The sequence below is a fragment of the Erythranthe guttata genome, chromosome 14, assembly GCF_056151865.1.
Source record: "Erythranthe guttata isolate IM_541 chromosome 14, IM_541, whole genome shotgun sequence".
Taxonomy (NCBI): domain Eukaryota; kingdom Viridiplantae; phylum Streptophyta; class Magnoliopsida; order Lamiales; family Phrymaceae; genus Erythranthe; species Erythranthe guttata.
This window is the reverse complement of record NC_142546.1, coordinates 2,253,589-2,274,019: the sequence shown is the minus strand read 5'-3', so window position 1 is coordinate 2,274,019 and position 20,431 is coordinate 2,253,589. Positions and strand designations below refer to the sequence as shown.

Below are 20,431 nucleotides of genomic sequence, written 5' to 3'. Positions count from 1 at the left end.
TCGCGCCAATTATCGATTTTGGGCAGTAGCTCCTTTAATTCTCGGGCGGCCGTGCGAGATTTAAGCCTGGAATCCGCACGGCCGCACCAATTTGCGATTTTATACAGTAGCCTCACCGAAATCTCACACGGCCGTGTGAGATTCCTTCCTTTTTCTTGCACGGCCGTGTGAATAATTGCAATTAGGTCCCTGAAAAATACAAACTTCTTATTAGTGCCCCTAAAACTTTTTTTTTTTAGTTAAAATAAAATAAAACTAACAACCAACAAAATAAACAAAAAATAAAATAAAATAAAATAAAATAAAGAAAAAAAACGAAATCTCGGGTTGCCTCCGGAGAAGCGTTAAGTTTACAGTCTTCAGCCGAACTTTGTCTGCTTCTTTGTTCAAGCTAACGTGACCGAAGTCACTTGGCGATTGAATTCCTCTCCCCGATGATGCTCGTTTGATTCTTTAGGTGGTCACATCCTCCTTGCACGTTCATCACCGTTGGCACCCCAACTCTTTTGACTATCTCTCGGAGGAGTGGAACTTGAGTCCGCACAATAAATGTGTTCCTTCCGATTCCATTTTCTGTCGTCATCTCCTGCACTCAACGATGCTTTCCCATGGTCCAAAATTGAAACATCAAATTTTTCATGATTTGTAAAATCCATAAGCTCAATAGTAAAGCACTCATTATTCTCACATGGATTTTTACTAGCACAAAAAACATTAAACTTGATCGTTTCATCATGCACCGTCATTGTAAGATCACCACTAGCACAATCAATTAGAGTTTTCGAAGTGGCTAAAAACGGTCTCCCTAAAATAAGAGGTATCTCCCTATCTTCATCTATATCGAGTACAACAAAATCAACCGGGAAGATAAATTTGTTCACCTTTACTAGCACATTCTCTAAAATACATTTTGGGTAAACCAAAGACCTATCGGCTAATTGAAGAGTTATAGCTGTAGGTTCAATCTCACCTAACCCAAGATTTTTATAAGTGGAATAAGGCATAAGATTAATGCTAGCACCTAAATCAATAAGTGATCTAAAAATTTTACCTCCTATAGTACAAGGGATAGTGAACTTACCTAGATCGCCGAGTTTTTGTGGAAGGGGCCGTGTAAGAATTGCACTACATTGTTCCGTGAGTTGGATCATCTCGTTCCCTTGCAATTTCTTCCTCTTTGTCACGAGATCCTTGAGGAACTTCACCCACTTTGGCATCTTTTGAAGGGCTTCAATAAACGGGATATTTATTTGGATTTCCTTCAGTTTGTCCAAAAATCTTTGATAATCGGCATCGAGCTTCTTCTTTATAAGCTTCTGAGGATATGGAATTGGAGGGGCTCGTGATTTCACTGGGGATGATAGTGGTTTTTCGTGAGTTGCTTCTTTTTCCTCAATCACGCTCGGCTTCTCACTCACCGTATTTTGCTTCTCTTTTCGTGGGGCTTCCTCCAATTGTCTCCCATTCCTTAAACTCACAGCGTTGCACTGCTCGACGTTGTTCTTCCGAGGATCTTCTGTATTTGACGGCAGTGCTCCCGATGGTCTCGCGGTTAGCTGGGTTGCAAGTTGACCCATTTGTGTTTCCAAATTTCGGATGGAGGCTTGGGTGGTTGTCATAAATTGCGCCAAGATATTTGCGAGATCTCCACCTTGAGGTTGAGCTTGAGGCAGATTTTGGAATCCGGGAGCTGGTCGTGAATAATTAGGCTGTTGACCTTGAGGTGGTGCTTGCCTTTGTCCTTGCTGATTTCCTCCCCACCCAAAGTTAGGGTGATCCTTCCATCCCGGATTATACGTGTTGGAGTACGGGTTCCTCTGTTGCCGGTTGGTGTCATGCACATAATTCAGAGACTCCGTTTCTTCTACGCGCTGGTCGGGAACTTGGACTGCGTGGACTTGCATTGCTGAGTCTGCAAAGCCGCTACTTGCTTCGATAGCTTCTCCAATTGGGCCGTGATTGCAGTGACCCCATCTAACTCCAAAATTCCTCCCGTCTTGACTGCTCCGCTATTCGACCGGTCCGATGCCCGCATGTATTTATTTCTAGCGATTCGTTCCAAGAGCTCGTATGCTTCGTCGTAGGTCAAACTCATGAACATACCTCCAGCTGCAGAGTCGAGCACGGTTCTCGAATTGTCTTGCAATCCATCGTAAAATATTTGCAGTTGGCGCCACTCTTGCAGTCCGTGATTGGGGCACCTCCTTACTAACTGTTTGAACCGCTCCCACGTTTCGAATAATGCTTCACCGGCTTCTTGTATGAAATTTTGAATTTCTCTTCGGATTCTCTCAGTTTTTGTTGGGGAGTTGTATGTATTCATGAAAAGTTGTGCTAGCTGGGCCCAAGATGAGATGGAGTGCGGTGCGCGAGTTTGTAACCATTCTCGGGCTGCGCTTTGTAAGAAGTGCTTGAACAGGCGGAGCCAACTCGCTCGGTAACACAACCCGCAGCGAGACAACTCCCACGAGGAGCCAACTCGCTCGATACTACAAATCTGTTGCAAGGCAACTCCCACGTGCAACCACCTCGCTCGATAATATTACTCACCGCGAGACAACTCCCATGAAGAGACAACTCGCCCGAAATTCACTATATAATCGCAAGCTCAAGTTAGCACAATTACAACCCTAGAAGCACTTAGAGATATTATGAGAATCTATATAGCCTGGCCAGCTTGATTACTCAAATTTATCTACTTGTTTTCGATGGGTCATTCATTAAAACGTGGCCACGGTCCAAACATACTTAAGACCCACGAGGTCTAACAAGGGGCACGACCCCCATAAAAAATTCTTGAGAGTCTGATCCCCTCCTCAAGTATATCACGCATAAGGCTATATGTAAACACATATAAGCAACGCGTCAAAACATTGACAATGTCGAAAAATAACAACTCCCACGAGGAGAATACTAGCTCCGTGCTACTACATTGTCGTGAGACAACTTCCACGAGGACATAACTCGATCAACTCTATTACCCCAGAGACAACTCCCACGAGGAGATTACTTGATCCGTGGTACTACATTATCGTGAGACAACTCCCACGAGGAGATAACTCGATCAACACTATTACCCCGCGACGAGACAACTCCCACGAGGAGATAATTCGCTACTACATCGTCGCGGGACAAAACCGACGATTCAATTAACTTACATCGCGACAACTTGGTCGCGCTATGCACCAATGCGCATTCACGCCCCTCCGACACACGCTCCAACGCGTTATCGCACACCATCGACTACTACAATTTTTACTCTCGACACGATATGTCACCCATTTCAACATGGCCCACATCGACTCGAGAGTGGGGGGCTTAATGATATGCCTAATTGGCCCAACCCAATGGGCCTACAAATTAATTACCTACTGGGCCACGAGCCCAATATCGAAGACCACTATCACCGAGGCCCAATCACCTTCAAGCAAGGTTCGGGCCCGACAATCTCAACTAAGCTATAAATACACATTTGAACTCATTCCATAAGGTACGTCCTATTAACTGAGTAATACTATCAACTGTATTCTCTGGACTATTTCCACTATCAGCACGTCTAACTTGAGCGTCGGAGGGGTTTCCGCCGGATCAACCCCCGGCGTAGTTCACGTGTGCTCATTTCGCAGGGACCTCAGGATCATCGAGTTGACGAACTACTGATCCGTTTTGCTCTCCCAGCTCGTTTTCTACTCTACCCCAGGTGATCTACATTTTAGCATCATCATTATGGTTGAATAATTTGATAAGGAACCTCAAATTGGATTCGAATTGCAAAATAACTATTTAATTCGGAGAAGAGTTATTAATGGGCATCGGTGGAGATATCGAAAGAAATTATGGAAAAATAAGGGTTTTCAACGAACTCACATTGTATTTGAGTACGAAACGAACTCTATCTCAAGTGAAACGGCGCAAGAAACAAAACTCATGAGCAAAGCTCATGAATCACGTTAAATTTCAGCAATCCAACGTCGTTTAGACTCTTAAAAGTTCGTTTTTGCTATTTTAGGTAAGTTTTAGAAAATTAATATCAAATCATAGAAAAATCGGATTAGGATTCCGTAAATTGGGTTGTTCCCAAAATTACGAGATCTACTGGAATTAGGATTTAACTCGTTTTTGCCGTTTTTTGTAATTTTTAGTAATTTCTTAGTTTAATTAGGGTTTTCAGCTTTTTAGTATAAATAGCTGCCTTAGGACTTTATTTTGAAGAAAAATTTCGAATTTTAATGAAATATTTAGAGTTTTCTCTAAAAAAAAAATCGAATTTTAATAAAATATTTAGAGTTTTCTCTATTTTTCTGGTGGATTCCAGAATTTTCGGTGGATTCCGAATGTTATTTTGTTCTATAGAATTAATTCGTAGAAATTAATTATTTATCGTGCTTTCGTTCTACGTCATAATTCATGTATTTATCTGGGTTTTTTTTAACATGAAAAAATAATATTATATTAAGAACTTAACACAATGCTACGATTACAAGGATTGGATGTACAGTCGGGGCGAGTCCATCCTTTTGGGAGGGTGGACTCAAGTCCATCCTTAAATTACAAAATTTACTCCAAATTATACCTATATATCGATTAAGCCCACCCAAAGTTCAAATTAATGAAAAAAAGTCTCAATTATTATTAATTAGTTTACCCAAAATTCATAATTATGCAAAAAGCCCTTTTTTTTTTTCTATTTTTTGATTTTGTCATAAAAAAGTCCTAAATTTTTTTCCAGTGGCGCTGTCCCCGTACCCCCAAAAATTTAAGCCCCACCATGTATCATATTCCTGGACTTGGCACTGCCAGAGAGTGCTAAAAATGTCGAACACTCGTTTATTCATTCATTATTATATTATTCGGAAATTGATGAACACCATCAAATTTTATTTAGAGATGTAATATAACTTGTCTAATTGCAAGAATTAGGTCTATAGGGAGTGGCAACTAAGCGAAGATGGTGTTTTCTCGGTGCACTTATTCCCGGATTCTCGAGCATTTCCAAATCACTCGGCTTCATTCCTTCCGGAAGCTTCCAGTCGAAATGGTACAACAAATGCGCCAAAGGAAGCTCAACGCTCGCCAATCCGAACGTCATACCGGGGCACATTCTCTTCCCCGCCCCAAACGGTAGGTACTCAAAATTAGCTCCATTGAAATCAATCCCGTTATTCTCGAACCTCTCTGGTTCGAAGTTTTCCGCGTTCGGAAAATATTTGGAATTTCTTCCCATGCCCCAATTATTGACGAGGACTTTGGTTTTTGCGGGGATAAAGTAGCCGTTGATTTCGCTGTCTTCTCTCGATGCCCGCGAGAGTAACGGAGTTGCGGGGTGTAGCCTTAGGGCTTCTTTGACCACGAGCTTTAGGTACTTTAGTTTTGAAGCTTCGGTTTCGTCGATTTTTTGGCTGTCTTTGAAGACGTTTCTTACTTCGGCTTGTGCCTTTGCTCTTACGCGTGGGTTCCGCATTAGCTCCACCATTGCCCAATCGATTGTCGATGATGAAGTTTCGGTTGCGGCTGAGAACATGTCCTGGTTGAGAAACGAAGACACGATGCAACTACTTAAATCTTTATTTCCAACATAAAATAACTACGGGGGCATAAATACTCGGATAAACGGTATAAAACCTCCATCGGTTAAGGGAAATCGACATTTTTCTGTATATGTTATCGTATAAAATGAATTGTGGTTTGGTACAATTTCTCTCAAGTAGGGGTGCAAATCGGATCGGATCGGATCGGATTGGATCGGATCAGAATTAGCACTTTCGGAAAATTCCATTTTTCTTGGAAGTGGAAAAGACTAACTTTATTTCCATAACCAAATAAAAAAAAATAATAAAATAAAAAAAAAATCGAAAAATCGAAAATCAGAATTTCGGAAAATTGGAATAAAAAAACTCAGTTCCAAAATCGGAAATTTTCAGATCAGAATCGTAATTCAAAATTCCCATTTCTTAGCCACCTATATTATAAAAGACATCTAACAGTATTGCTATTATAACTCTAGTTTTCGAAGAAAAAAAAATCAGAATATTTGGAAATTTTTTGGAAAATTAAAATCCGATCGGGAGTTGGAATCTAATATGTCGGAATTCAGAATGAAAAATACTTTTTCCAAAAAAAAATTGGAAATATTCACATGGGAATTGGTGGAATTCGGAAATGCCGTTTGAATTTTCACCCTGACTTTACATTGTAATTTACTTGAAATATTTAGGAGATCGAAGAAGTACTTACATAAATGATGGCTTTGATATTGTCGTTTTCGATCGGAAACTCGAGCTCTCCCTTCTCCTGAATCCTCAATAGAACATCAACTAGATCCTCGTTGCCGCTCTCCCCATTCCCCTTCCTCGCCGCATCACCATTCTCCGACAACTCTTCCTTAAAACGCGCTAAATTAACCTTATGTTCGTCGATGATGTCATCAAGAATCACATCGAGCTTCCGCCTCATCCGCCACAACCGATGCTTGTTCCAGCTCAAAACACTCAACACCTTCGAAGACGGGAAAAGATCCGCCACCATAAACCCTCCCGTAAAAAGCAACGCCTCGTTCATAACCTTGATCAATGCATCTCTATCTCTACAAACCTTACCGTAAGCAGCCCTACAAGTTATCGAACTCGTCACTTTGAAAATCTTCTCGGTGATATCAATCACGTCTCCATTAGACGAACTAATCGACTCCACGAGGCTCGAGATTTCCTCATTTCTTATCGAGGCGAACGATCGGACATTTTTGGCGCTCAACAATTCGATTATGCATATTTTGCGCATTTGGCGCCAGTACTCGCTGTAAGAGCTGAAAGCTATGTCCTTATAATCGTACCACATGATCTTGGCGGCGACGCTGTCCGGCCGGTCGGCAAAGTTGGGGTCGCGGGTTTTCAGCGCTTCCTTTGCAATCTCCGGCGAAGATATGACGATGGCAGAGACTTCGCCGAGCTTGAAGTGCATGATGTCGCCGTAGGTTTTGGCTAGGGTTTGGAACGAACGGAACGGGAGCGTTCCGAGGAGGTGGACGTGGCCGATCAACGGGAGCTTCGGTGGGCCCGGTGGGAGGTTCCGCGGGCCCCCGTTGGATTTCGATTTCGATTTGTTCGTCCATCGAGTAACGAATAGGAGTGAGAGGAAGAGGAAGAAGAAAATGGTGGCATTGTTGAGGAAGAAGTTGAGAACCATAGCTCTATTGGAGAAGGAATATAATTATTAATGGCTTGTAGATATTTGCATGCAAGCATATAGTATATATATATATATATATATATATATATATATATATATATATATATATATATATATATATTTGTTCTTATAATTTTCTTACAAAGAAAAGTATTCAAGGAGTGTGCATAGACTAAACCTAACCATAGTTTAAGAACAATGGTAGGACTTGTACTCTTATTACAATATAAAAATCTGTAGATTTTTAACTACAACTTATAAATATATATCAGTTAAACCTCTATAAATTAATACTGTCTGGACTAAGGAAATTCTATTAATTTAGCGAATTATTAAATTATCGAGTTAATAATTTAACACGTTTTCATCAAATCGTGACCGAGAAAAACTATTATATAATCGAGGTTATTAATTTATTGAGTATTAATTTATTGAAGTTCTACTGTATATTTATTTGGATTAAATCATTTGATAAGAATTGCAATTTAGCTATAGACTTTTCACCTTCTCATATTCTACTTAGGAAAAAAAATGGTCAATCGATTGAACATAGTGTACTACAATTTAGACTATTTCGAAAAAGTGATGTGATAGAGAGAATGAAGAAAATTCTTACTTGGGGGCAGAGTTGGAATAATAAAATTTCACGCATATCCCTCGGAAAATATTCGACTTTGGAATAAAAAAAATTAATTCTGCTTTTCCAAAATGAAATTTATGATTTTTTTTTTTTTTTGGGTTGGGACCGGAAGAATGCATAAAATTCTCGAAAATCGTGCATTTTGGCCCGATTTGTATTTATTTTTAAAATATTTAGATTTTTTTTTTTTTTTGAGCTCTACTACTAACCATTTACAGTAGATGCATAAGAGCCTTCTAATTTTATTTGACCAATTCATTTATTAATCTTGTCATATTTCATTTATTTATTTATTTATTTTTATGAAAAATATTCAAAAAAACGTGTTGAGACCAAAAACAATTTGATCATCAGTCGAGATGATGTAATAAAAATTGATGTCCCAAAATTCAACTCGGTAAATCAATGATCAAGAAGATAGTAAAAGTAACGCACGCCAAGTAAAAAAAAAAAAAAAAAAAGTCACGATTTATGTGTTTCAATAAATCAATACACAAATAAAATAAAAACACTTTATTCGTTTCATGCTCATGAACTTTGATGTAATTAGGGTGTAAAAGAATTCGGTCGAGGCGAACGCAAAAAAGTTCAAGCTTGTTCGAGTTTTAATCGAGTTATGAAAGTTGGGTTCATGTTTGATTTGATTCAATTGGGTTGACCTCGAACAAGTTTTAATAGATTTATTAGACATATGAAATTGAGTTCGATTAGCTTAATTCCTTATACATATTTTTAATATATATCGCAAACATGAGTCGAGTTTCATATTTTATCAAACGAGCATCAAACGAAAGATCGCCAATCGAGTAGTTTCATATATTACATTTATTTAAAAGGGTGCAAGAATACCAAAACATACACACGTAAACATATATATATATCAAAAATGTGCGACATTAACTAAAATTCGTAACTCTAAATCGAACGAGATTTTCGCAAGCTCATGAGTAGAGACTTGGAAGAAGAAACGGTCCCAAACGCTCCCATAACAACACCGAAAGCAACGAGAACCGCATTCAAAATCAACAAAGGCCTCCCGATTTGCCTCCAAAATATCTTCGTGTAGAAAGCGCAAGGAAACACGATACATATCCCCACACTGACGAGAGATCCCGTGAGGCTAAGTACGTGCTCGAAATACGGCACCGACAGAGCCAAAACGAGTATCAATAGAAGCAAGATCGATCCGACGGTCCCACGTACTATCATCCTTGTTCTCGATTTCATCGATCGAGGTAGGGTTTGCTCGAGCTCGATAGCGAAGGGCGTAAATTCGAGGGCGTATTTGGTCATTGGTGTGAGGATGGTGGCCCACAATGCGATTTTGGTGAGTACGAGGTTCTGGGGCATGCTGAGAGTGATCTGAGAGCTGACTTGAGGGCCGAAGAGTTTTGCTCCGAGGAATGCTAGGGTTGTGTATAGAGTTGTCACCAATGAGAAGCTCACTATGGATACCTATAATGGGTGTTTATGTTAATAAAAATTAATAATATAAATTTTTTTAGCAATTAAAAGAAAAGGAGGGAGGTTTTTGTAATTTACTCCAATTTATTGCATTTGGCCCCCCATGTATTTACTCTAATTGCAAAACAACCCCACGTGTCATAAATATTAGCAAACTTGCCCCTATGATGCAAACTACACCCTAAAAAAATGCACCATATTAGGTTGTTAGTGTGTTAAATGAATAATCATAGGAGTTCTCTTTGCTAATATTTATAACATTTATAACATGAGGGTTTTTTTTGCAATTCAGTACAATATTAAGGTGTTAAATGCAACAATTATACTCAAAAAGAAATTGATAAAATTAACAATTAAACTCCAATTTACTCTTAAAGAACTTATAAGTAACAACCGGGTAAATTCCACTTCCCCCTCGTACATACTTGGTTAGATATCACTTTACCCCCTTCTACTTTCGATTGAGTCGATTCCCCCCTCCGATCCTCCGCCCCTCCTACTTGAAAAATAGTCTAAATATGGCCCTTGTTGTTAGTTTTCAAATCTTTGAACTTAATACTGTTTGATTTAAGTCTGAAATTTAGAAAAAGGTAATCCTCGCAGTTTATATATATATATATATATATATATATATAACAAAGAAGTATACCTTGGTGAACTTGGAAGGGTCCTTCATGGCAGTGTAAATATTGGGGAAAACAATATGACCAGCAAAGCTAAAGATATACAGCCCATAAACGGCAGGAATCCTCTGCATCTGCAGCACAGGGATCCCGCGGTCCGCCCTCACCCCGCCGAAAGCCGCGGCGCACGCCACCATCGCGAAGATCAAAACCGACAAGAGTATGCCAGCCGTCGACAGGAACGATATCGACGAGAGATCCCTCAGCCAGAGGGTGGGGACCGCCACCAGGACGGCGATCGCCGCCAGCAGCTGAGGCGGCGACATGCGGGCCCAGCCCGAGCTGATGTGGACGCCCGAGAAGGCGGTGGCGAGGTTGTCGTGGAGGGAGATCGTGTAGGAGACGAGCGCCATGAAGATCTCCATGTAGATGAAAGTGGTGGATATTATCCTTCCCTTCGAACCGAATGCATGGTTGCCGATGTCTTTGTAGTCTCTCGATTTCGGGTTTTTCGCCATGCATTGCCCTAATAAGTGGGTGGTGTACGAACACGCCGCGCCGAGGCCTACCAGTAGAAACGCTGTCGACCACCCTCCGTTTTCTAACGCGTACGGGATCGAGAGCTGCCCTAAACCTGTCGTCATGGAATATATAATATCGGTTTAATTATGTAAAATTCTTGCAAGATTTATAAGAGCAATTTCGAGAGATTATTTAACATCGAATATAATTCCATGTTGAAAATCGCTACAAAATTGAAATTGAAACGACTTTTTCAGTTATGTATTCGGTGTAATCACGGACGTTTTATTAGGTACATCGATACGTTTTCACGAAATGAACGATCGTAAATTTGGGAACATGTCAAAAAATTAATGTACGTAGGTGGTAAAAACGACTGCGTAAATTATATTATATTACATTTGTATACGCATACGGTTTTTACGAGGTTAGACGATCTAGTTATATCTAAACTTTGTCGTCCGAGTACTTCAAAAATTAACCATACATGCATATTTCTTTAGTTTGATTACACCAAGATCCGGCCGAGTTCGAAAGTTAATAACGAACCTTGATGAAATTTGATTTAACCACGAATTAAACCGAACATAGTAATTAAACTCGGTAAACGGCATTTTTTCGCGATGGGATGAAATTTTAAAACATGTAATAAAGGAAAAGTATATATATATTTATTATAATTACCAATAAGCATTCCAACCATGTTGATGACTGCATGAAGAAAAGAAGTACTATTGTTTCGATCTTCCGCATGGCCCGCCTTAACATCATCGTTATTACGTTCTAATTCCCCGAAAACATCGTAATTTATCTGCTCGCTAGTTTTAACTTCCTCCCTGCATTTCCAAATCTTCGACCACATTTTTTTCTTTGAAATTAAACGAAAAAAAATTAAAATTTTGTCGGGTTTGATAAGAAATGTTTGAAGCTGTATGTGGATGGGTGTATGGCCATAGAGTGTATAGATAGATACTTATATATAGTTTATATAGATTCGATGTGTATGTATGCATATGATGTCCGAATCCTAGGATATTTGTTTCTAATTAATTAGTGGGTATTTAGTTGAGTAAAGGAATATGAGTCACGATTGTGTCAACTCCAAATTCTTGGGTAAAAACTAAAAGCAGATAAAAATTCTTTTATATATATATTAATAAATATAAATGGCATTTAATAATTAAATTAAAGATTTGATATGAAACAAGAATACTAGAATAACAGAAATGAGTTCAACTAACATTCACACAAATATTGAGCACCAGATTCTCTGTCAATATATATACTCACTGTGCCAAATTCACACTCACAACAACACTTGAACTTTACATGATTCCCCATGTTTTTATTCCCCATGATATTTACATGATGCCTTTTCCTCTGCGTATGTACGTAATTGGGTAATTAGATGTTACACCTGATTATTAACACTGGGTAGATTTCAACTGTAGATATACATATGAATTATAATCACACGCACATACACTCATGTGCATGTGTGTGCGCTTAGTGGTTGATTATTTAATCAGATCTACGATTGAAATACGTCCGGTGTAAATAACCAGGTGCATGTAACATCTAACTCATGTAACATATGTTAGAGGAATGTATTGTATGAAAATAGATACGAAAAGAATCCATTTGAATCGAACATGTACGTAAGGCGAACATCTTCCCTTCCCTGGCTTATGGAAAAAGTGTGGAACTTATTCCCTCACTTCGAACAATATCTAAGAGTAGCTCGTTTTTATGATACGGGCAAGCTAAGGGAATCCGCAGCCACTCAATCGATAATGCTGAAATCATCTTCCATAAATTGAATGAATACAATATGGATCGAATTTATCCTAATTAGGGTTGGGCGTTTTCCCACTAATACAATTCCTCGAATAATTCCCACGTCGAATCCTCACGGAATCTGCAGCCCCCGATTCATATTATTATTCATATACAAAGTTGGCTCATTTTGTCTAATTAAAGCATGATAATAGAAATTTTATTAAAACCTAGCTATTACATAAGTACTTATTATTAATAATTAATGAAAAATAATAAAGCCGTTTGCGTGCGTGGTTCGAGGCACCGGCAACATTCAGATTTTAGGCCAAAATCAAGAAGATGATCATCAAAATTGTGTGGAGCTGATTGATGCTGATTTCATGCTCATTTTGTAGGAGAATTTGTTGGAGCTCATTTCGTTCGTTCTTTTAATTGTTAGAGATAGAGGTCGTTTTTTTTTTCAACTCAATACGGATGGTATATGAAAGAATTAATTACGTCGAATTAAACATGTATAGCAAATAAAAATTTAGAGTCTGCCGAAGTAGAGAAAAAACTCTGAAAATTGTATTGCATTTGAATTTTTTTTTATTATTATTAAAACTTTTTAGCGATTATAGAGGTGTTTATAATGTTGAAAGATAAAAAAAAAATAGTAATAGAACCGGAAATGTAATTAAATGGGAAAATACGAAACTTGAACAAAAATGCCAAAAACAAATTAAACAATAATTCTAGTAAATCTCGTAGTAATTCTGGGAACAGCCTAATTTACGGAACCCTCGTCTGATTTTTCTATGAATTGATATGCATTTCCTAAAACCTCCCTAAAATGGCAAAAACGTACTTTTAGAAGCCTAAACGATGTTGGGTCGACGAAATCTACCGTGATTAATGAGTTTTGTTCATTGGCAGGCTTTGCCAAAGATAAGAGTTTGTTTTTCCTACTCAAGTACGGGCTATGTATGAAAGAATTAATTACGTCGGATTAATCATGCAGAACAAATTAACATTCAAAATCCACCGAAAAAAATAAAAAAAAAACTTCGAAAATTGAATTTATTCGAAATCAATAGTTAAACCTAGCTGTAATATACGTATTTATAATGCTGCAAAAGAATCACAATTTGAAAATACATGTTACCACACATAACAATTACTTGTATACAAGAATATATATCAAATAAAAGTTACAACAACAATATCCCAATGCGGTTGCTTCAATAGTCTTGTGTAAGATAGTTTGTTAAACTCGTTCATACGACCAGTGATAATGTTCGAGTGCCGTAATATTTATATATGAATACCAGATACTGAAAGCATGGATTGTCCACGAGAAACGTCTTGTAAACGCCTTTGTAGTGCATTTATTCTGCTGCATTAATCAGAGCTATAAAATTAAAATAATATGGCAGCGAACTAATTACCAATGCATCTAAACAGGACAAACAGAAAGAATTCGTACACAAGAATGATATTACATAGAATGCATGTCCGAATTGTTGCTACTAGTGTATCCGGGGTTATTAAAATCCACAACTTTTCGTTAAAAAAAATTATTTCATAATCGAACTGCTGATTTTTTGGAAGTCATTGCATTGAGTATATAAAGGAAAGTATAGCACTGGTTTAAGCTGTTCAAATTAACTAAAAATAACTCGAGAAAAAGCCGAAGCTACATACCTCACTGTTGGAGCTCCGGTAATTAGCTCTCATTTTTTCTTTGTGCAATTTGTATCATCCAAAATCTTAATTTAAATGTACACCATACTGAACAACCTAGGTGGAAACAAAAACGGAGTTGAGACTTCATGCACCAGGCAACGAGACAGCTTTTATCGCAGCTTGCACGTCTTCAAGACAAGCTACGAGGCTTCTCAACTCTTCAGTGTCCGAAAAATTCACAGCCTGTTTAATTGAACTCTTCAAATGCATCTCGGCGGCAAACAGCTCTCTACGACTGGTCCCACGCAAGGCAAGTTCTTGATACACCTTACAAAGTTCCAGCGAAGCGTGTGCAAACTTTACAAACTTGTCCTTATCCTTCCACAAATCCGAACCCTGATACGACCTAACTTGCTTCAGAAGCGCCTCTGAGCACATTGTAAGATCCCCTTTCAGTTTATGCCACCTGGCGTACAACCCCCATGTCTCGGCACTCCCCCCACCCTGCACAATCTGCTTCAAGATTTTCCCGATCAATTCAATCAAGTGCTCGGTTTCCCTACTTCCAGCAGAGTCAACTTCCGAAGAAGCCAGGTCAGCATTCGAGTCGACTCGCTTTTCAATCTCTACCATAACTCGTTCCAACAACTCAGGGTCGAATCTCTTCTTTTGACTAATGTCCATCACCTTCTGTACAGCTTCCATCACCTGGCCGAAGTTTCCAATATCCGCAGCAACTTGGCCGTAATTCTCCCACATTTGCCAGCTGTTCCGTTTCAGTTTAAGTGCTTCCTTAAACGCGATAAAAGCCTCTTTATTCCTCTTTTTAACCATATGCAAACAAGCGATATTATTCCAAGCTTCTCCGTTTTCCGGGTCGAGTTGAACCGCCCGTGTGAAAGCATCCAACGCCTTATCAACATCCCTTGATTTTAAAGCAGCTGCACCAAAAGCAAACCATCCATCTGGATGCATGGAGTTCAAACTCATTGCAGATTCCCATAAAAACTTAGACTTTTCATATTCTCCTCGATTGTAGGCTGACCGGGCGAGCGAACGGAATGCTCGGGCCGAACGACGGGCCGATACTTCGAGGGCTTTTTCGTAAGAAGCGTCGTCGTTAGTGACATCACCGAGCGAACACCATAGCCTTGGGTCGGATGGCTTTTCGGAGAGGCGTTTCTTGATGAGTTCAACTGCAGCTGCTTTCTTATCCATTAATTGGTAACAGAAAATTAGATTGTCCCATAGCTCGAGATCCTCGTAAATTTTGATTGCTTCCCCTGTCAGGCCACAACTTACTAAAAGATCGCCAAATTCCCTGGGTATAAGATTTTGATGTCACTAGTAATTAACAAGAAAGAAATGATCGGAAATAATGATAAAAAAAAAATGCAGCATACTTGCGCAGAGCAGGAATTGAGGGCATGTTAACAGCGAAACAGTAATATAATCTTTGAGCAACTCCGGGAGAATGGTTGTGTATGCTTTCGACCTGTTATTGGACAAAATTGCAAGATTATGCACAATCAGTAAATGCTCGTGCTAATTGAATGCAATCATAGTCCAAAATCGAGATATCTACCACAAAATCAATACACCTACATGTAATTGCAGGCAATGATAATCCAAAGTGCAGATATTGCAGGCATTTGTTAAGCATTTGAAAATTTCTTCTAATGTTGTTGCTCTTCCAAAACTAAACGAAATCTCAAAAATTTTAGATATGATTTAGCTGCTGCAGTAAAAAATGAATCCGCTAAATTATGAATAAACATTTCTTTATGCTCAATTTTTTTTCCCAAAATACATATTTCCAGGCAACTGTACTACGTGCCGTTTCCTTCACTTAATCAGCATCAAAGAGTCCCAGCTCTTGGTTTAAAAGAACCAAGGAACCACAATTTAGGATCAGTGTAAACTGTACCCCGAATTATTCCACCATGGAAATTTATAGAAGAATTGCCGATGATTAATAGCAAGCCTCATTATATTTGTCAGTATAAAAATCTTAGTTCCATATTTACGGCCAGGAAAAAAATGGGTTCAAAGTGGATGGTTTTCCTAATTCAAGTATGAAGAGAAAGAAAATCAAAAGTCGAACAATCAAAATCAAAAACAGGATCACATATGACATCGTGAGAGATAAAGAATGGTTTTCCATTATATAATCTCCAGTAAAGAATGATGACAGGAAAATTGCACTAAAATAATTTCACCAAGAGTTAAAGAATGAAAATAACGTCAATAATGATATAAATAATAACATAAGCAAGAATGACAAAAGAACTTACGAGGTTATCCATCATCATTAAGGCATAAATAATAGCATAAGCAAGAACGACAAAAGAACTTACGAGGTTATCCATCATCATTAAGGCACGTTGTTTCGTTCTACCACGGCTTGACTCCCACCGGACACGTAATATGTTGCACAAACATTGAAGCTAGAAAAATAAAATAATCAGATTGTGATCAGTAGAGGTCTAAAGATCACTTGATATAGAAAGCTCAGCTCGAATAAAAGTGACAAAAGATACTATCCTCACAATTATTTTTAAAAGGGAAAGAATAGGAAAAAGACGAAACTCTCATCATACTCTACCCAGTACTATTGTCCCATACCAGTTATAAATCTGTAATTCAATACATTAATTTCAGTTGATGCGAGTCATCTAACATAAAAATCATGATAAATTCATGTTATTTAAATAGTGATTAGCCAAAACAGTAACCCAAATTCATTATCTTAACGAATGAGCTACTCGGTATTTAGTGCTTCAAGGATTAGATATTGTAAATGACCCAAAATTTACAAGACTGTATCTTGTACATTTTTTAATGCAAAAAATAAAGATTAAAGAAATGGTGTTAGTGATAAGAGATCTTCTTGATAACAGACAATTATATGTAGCAATTGAAAGCATAACTTTTGTTCTTACAATGAATGGAGATGAACTCTGAGAATCAATTGCCTCTATGTATGGAGCCATTTCCCAACCTGAAACAAATTATCGGTATGAGAAAGTATTCCAGCTAAAATAAATGTCATGAATCATATATGCTGAAATGTGTAACACATACGATTCATAGATTGATTCAGAATATTCTATAAATTTTATGGGTTATCTTGCTATGCAAAAAATATGAACTGCAAGAAGCTTATGATCTCAAATAGGTTTAAAGAAGAACGAACAACATACTTTGCAATTCATCTTTACGAGTGTTTTTCTCAATAGAAAGGCACTGAGCCAGAACCAATGCTTGGTGTACTGCCTTCAATTCAGAGGCTTGCTCAACACTTTTAGACTGCCCCCCATTTGCTACGAATCTAGGGGTCATCATTACATCAGATGCTTCATAGGTTTCAGAATTTGTATGAAGTGGAGAATTGTCGGTAATGCTTGGCTCGTCGGTTACTGGAGTAACGGTATCTCCAACATTTGTTCGAGCAACAAGACGAAGTTGTGCTTTCGGTTCCACCTATAGCCAATAATCATCAGTTGATGCTGAGACAAGACAGACAAGGACTTACGACTAACTTAAGTAATGCATGTAAATATATACCTGATGCTGTGTTCGAAATCCGAGAGCCCCACTCACAACAAGATTATAATTGGATATCGATGCAGCTGATTCAAAATGTAGTCTGAAATATAATAATGTACCATGACGACAGTCAATATGCAACCTCATGTAAAACATGTGATATTACAATGATGATTGTTTTACGTTCATTTATTATCACCAATTTTCCTCACTCAAACTTCACACGAGACATTTACCATCATCTTCAGCATCTCACACGTTGACTGCCAATGCATGAATTAGAAAATATTGAATACATAAATGACTCACTTGGAAGTATCTACACGGCCGTAATAGAGTTCCAGCATCCCCACTTCCAAATGAAGCATCCCTAGAATAGTCGAACAATCTTCATTTGCACACCAGTAATCTTTAATCTTCTCCAAGGTTCCCATGTAAAGCAAACTTTCATGTGTAAGGACTTGTAACATATCGTAGATAGTCGATGAACGTTCATTCAACAATTTCTGATGCAAGAAGAAAGCTCTGGCCAACCACCATGTGATGCTTCTTACTCCATCTATTGTAGAAAAATCTCCTTGAAATAGCACATCTTTCATCCTCGTGAGGAGAGTCTTTCCAAAAATTAAGTACTGCAAGTAAAAGAAAGAAAAAAAAAAATTAATACCAAGGATGACCATATGCAGAATCTGAGATAAGCAGTTCTATAGTGGATCTCCAAAAAATTAATATAGAACGACGTTCCAAGGCTACAAATATACAGCTTGAAGAAGATAAAACTGAAAATTAGTGCCTATAAAATTACAATCGCTAGTGAGCATGAAAAATTTCCTAGGTAGCAATTACAGTACTCCAGCTTAAATTAAAGATGGAAAACAGAATATGCAAGAAAAAATAACAAATTTTAGCTTAAGTAGCACAAAGCAAGTGTCTTTTGATTAACTGAAGAAGGTAAAATAAGATACAGAATACAAGATTGAAGTACCTGCAAATTAGAGAATTTTGCACTCAACTCCGAACCAACATACATTAGTTCCTTATGTGCCCACGCTTCCCAATCCGTCGAAACATCTCCTCCTATGTCATCCTTGTGGATTGATAATTCCACGAGAGGAATCAGAGGAATGTTAGCCACTGGCCTGTAAGCATGCAGACAATAGAAACGACGTTCACTTTGGCTCAACATATGCACGAAGTCCCCTATAAAATATTTATTTCGAAATTCTTTTTCTACAATTTAGATAACAAACAAATAAAACTCTAAAAGGATGTGTCCTTTCTCTCTTCTTAGAAGAAACACGAATAAAGCCTAATGCTAAATGTAACAGGAGAAGCATTAGAGACGATATTTTGAAAGCATTACACCCAGTGAATTAAAAGCTGCACATGATGTGGTGTTCAAGCGTATTTCTTGGCCCAAACTGGGGTCCCCGTAAACCAAAACATTACGAACCTTTTTCTATATGGCACTACATTGATAGTGAGTCAATTAAACTAACTTCCGCAAAAAAAAAAAAAATCAAAATATATACAGTTTAATTTGTTATTATGGTGAAATTTGCTGTTCTCTCTCATGAAAATCCTTGAAAATAAGAAAATAATAGATATGAGGTTCAAAACTATAACCCCAGTTATAGAAAACAATTCATTTCCTAACCCATGTTTGGACATCCGCAATTATTTTAATAAATACGTGCGAATAGTGCGTAACATTAACCCCAGTTCGCTCTCACCCAAATTCTTTTGACGTGCCTGCTTCGCATACACTTAATTGGAAAACTATTCATTCTTGGGCAAAATATGTTACACGTTATCTAGCATTTTCGGAGCTCCAAAACGTTCGACATTTTTAAGGTGCGGGCATATAAATCAAAGATTGGAATCAGAATACATAATTTAACTTCAAAAAATATAGCAAAGAGAAGTATAAATTGGCAAACGAACAAAGCGGAGAATGCACGAGAAACATAACGAGTTTACTGACCCGGTAATGTTGCACTGGGTGAAGGCAAGCAAAGCAGAAACCCCAACAGCCATCACAATCAACGCTTTATAACCCAACTCCACCGAGTCTTCGCTGCCATCAACATTCAGAAACGAGCTGACGCACTCGGGCAGCGTCTCCGAGTAGAAGCGGTGAGCGGACTCGGACGAGTCCAATTGGAGACTCGAGAATAGGGTTTTAGAAGCCGGGGAGGAAGCGAGGGCTTGGAGATAGTTACCTGACTCGATGAGAGATACGGCGTCGTCTATGAGGGTGTGGAGGCGGGGAAACGCCGGAGAAACCTGCGGCAAGGATTGGCTGGGTGACGGCGGCGGAGAGGGATAATCGGACGGCAGAGAGCAGCGGAGGAGGCGGAGCTCCAAAGACCGGAGAAGAACGGTGTCGTTTGCCGCCATTATGTGTGTGAGAAGGAGGAGGAGGAGGAAAGAGGGTTTTGGTAATGGGCAGAATTCAAGGTTTAATTTCTTGGGTAGATTACAAAAACACCCCTGAACTTAGACTAAATAACGAAGAACGCATCCACCTGTCCGTAATAACCAAAATTCCTCTTTGATGAATTATTGATCGAGTTTTTTAATCGAAAATGTGTACAATCTATTATATCTTTTGTTAAATAGTTGAGAAATAAAAGAAAATATCTGAAATTAAATAAAATTTATTCCCTAAAATAAAAAAATAAAAAATACGTGAAAAGTCACACTGTAAGGGATTGGTGTAAAACCGAAATAAACATCGGGGGTTTTTGGTAATTGCGAATCTCAGGGGATGTTTTTCGTTTAGCCTAAGTTCAGGAGTTTTTCGTAATTTATCATAATTTCTTTTTCTTTTCTTTTTTGTTTTTACAAATTTAAGATTTAATCTTATCATTAAAAAATAAAAATCAGATATATTTGAGCCCATTAAATAACTTGGGCTTGTTTGGGTAGCTTTTTTAAGTTGTGGACACAATCGTCTTTTTATATGGTCAATAGTAAATTAGTAATGGTCAATGGTCATCTA

At 38.2% G+C, this 20,431-nt stretch overlaps 3 protein-coding genes and 1 non-coding gene across 5 annotated transcripts; 1 reads left to right on the top strand and 3 right to left on the bottom strand.

The window, feature by feature from the left end:
- The first annotated feature begins 2,183 nt into the window (after positions 1-2,183).
- LOC148764907 (small nucleolar RNA R71) lies at positions 2,184-2,290 on the top strand. The gene has a single exon (XR_016029968.1). It is a non-coding gene; the product is annotated as a small nucleolar RNA R71 (small nucleolar RNA).
- Positions 2,291-4,807: 2,517 nt separating this feature from the next.
- LOC105963174 (premnaspirodiene oxygenase) lies at positions 4,808-7,246 on the bottom strand. The gene is made up of 2 exons (XM_012987554.2): positions 6,235-7,246; positions 4,808-5,524 (listed from the first exon to the last, which is right to left on the bottom strand). Exons 1-2 carry the CDS (start codon positions 7,180-7,182, stop codon positions 4,904-4,906), a joined length of 1,569 nt encoding a protein of 522 aa, XP_012843008.2. The 5' UTR covers positions 7,183-7,246; the 3' UTR covers positions 4,808-4,903.
- Positions 7,247-8,615: 1,369 nt separating this feature from the next.
- LOC105963307 (Transmembrane amino acid transporter family protein) lies at positions 8,616-11,586 on the bottom strand. Its single transcript, XM_088813978.1, has 3 exons — positions 11,119-11,586; positions 9,939-10,546; positions 8,616-9,280 (listed from the first exon to the last, which is right to left on the bottom strand). Exons 1-3 carry the CDS (start codon positions 11,294-11,296, stop codon positions 8,741-8,743), a joined length of 1,326 nt encoding a protein of 441 aa, XP_088670104.1. The 5' UTR covers positions 11,297-11,586; the 3' UTR covers positions 8,616-8,740.
- A 1,662-nt stretch (positions 11,587-13,248) lies between these two features.
- Positions 13,249-20,015, bottom strand: LOC105963173 (uncharacterized). 2 transcript variants are annotated; one of them, XM_088814516.1, is made up of 10 exons: positions 19,412-20,015; positions 18,413-18,566; positions 17,737-18,059; positions 17,446-17,527; positions 17,082-17,361; positions 16,821-16,879; positions 16,236-16,325; positions 15,282-15,373; positions 13,897-15,199; positions 13,249-13,588 (listed from the first exon to the last, which is right to left on the bottom strand). In XM_088814516.1, exons 1-9 carry the CDS (start codon positions 19,825-19,827, stop codon positions 14,023-14,025), a joined length of 2,673 nt encoding a protein of 890 aa, XP_088670642.1. In that variant the 5' UTR covers positions 19,828-20,015; the 3' UTR covers positions 13,249-13,588; positions 13,897-14,022. The 2 variants fall into 2 exon arrangements, with proteins under 2 accessions (XP_088670642.1, XP_088670643.1); XM_088814517.1 differs by having other exon boundaries at positions 13,249-13,585; positions 19,412-19,903.
- Positions 20,016-20,431: the final 416 nt, after the last annotated feature.

Excerpts from the sequence above, each read along its gene's own strand:
- LOC105963173 (XM_088814516.1), bottom strand. The coding sequence starts at position 19,827 with ATGGCGGCAAACGACACCGTTCTTCTCCGGTCTTTGGAGCTCCGCCTC. Across the intron at positions 17,362-17,445 it reads GATTTCGAACACAGCATCAG|GTGGAACCGAAAGCACAACT; the intron begins GTATATATTTAC and ends TATTGGCTATAG. Across the intron at positions 16,880-17,081 it reads TCGTAAAGATGAATTGCAAA|GTTGGGAAATGGCTCCATAC; the intron begins GTATGTTGTTCG and ends AATTTGTTTCAG.
- LOC105963307 (XM_088813978.1), bottom strand. The coding sequence starts at position 11,296 with ATGTGGTCGAAGATTTGGAAATGCAGGGAGGAAGTTAAAACTAGCGAG. Across the intron at positions 10,547-11,118 it reads CATGGTTGGAATGCTTATTG|GTTTAGGGCAGCTCTCGATC; the intron begins GTAATTATAATA and ends CCATGACGACAG. Across the intron at positions 9,281-9,938 it reads ACCCTTCCAAGTTCACCAAG|GTATCCATAGTGAGCTTCTC; the intron begins GTATACTTCTTT and ends CACCCATTATAG.
- LOC105963174 (XM_012987554.2), bottom strand. The coding sequence starts at position 7,182 with ATGGTTCTCAACTTCTTCCTCAACAATGCCACCATTTTCTTCTTCCTC. Across the intron at positions 5,525-6,234 it reads ATATCAAAGCCATCATTTAT|GACATGTTCTCAGCCGCAAC; the intron begins GTAAGTACTTCT and ends TTTCTCAACCAG.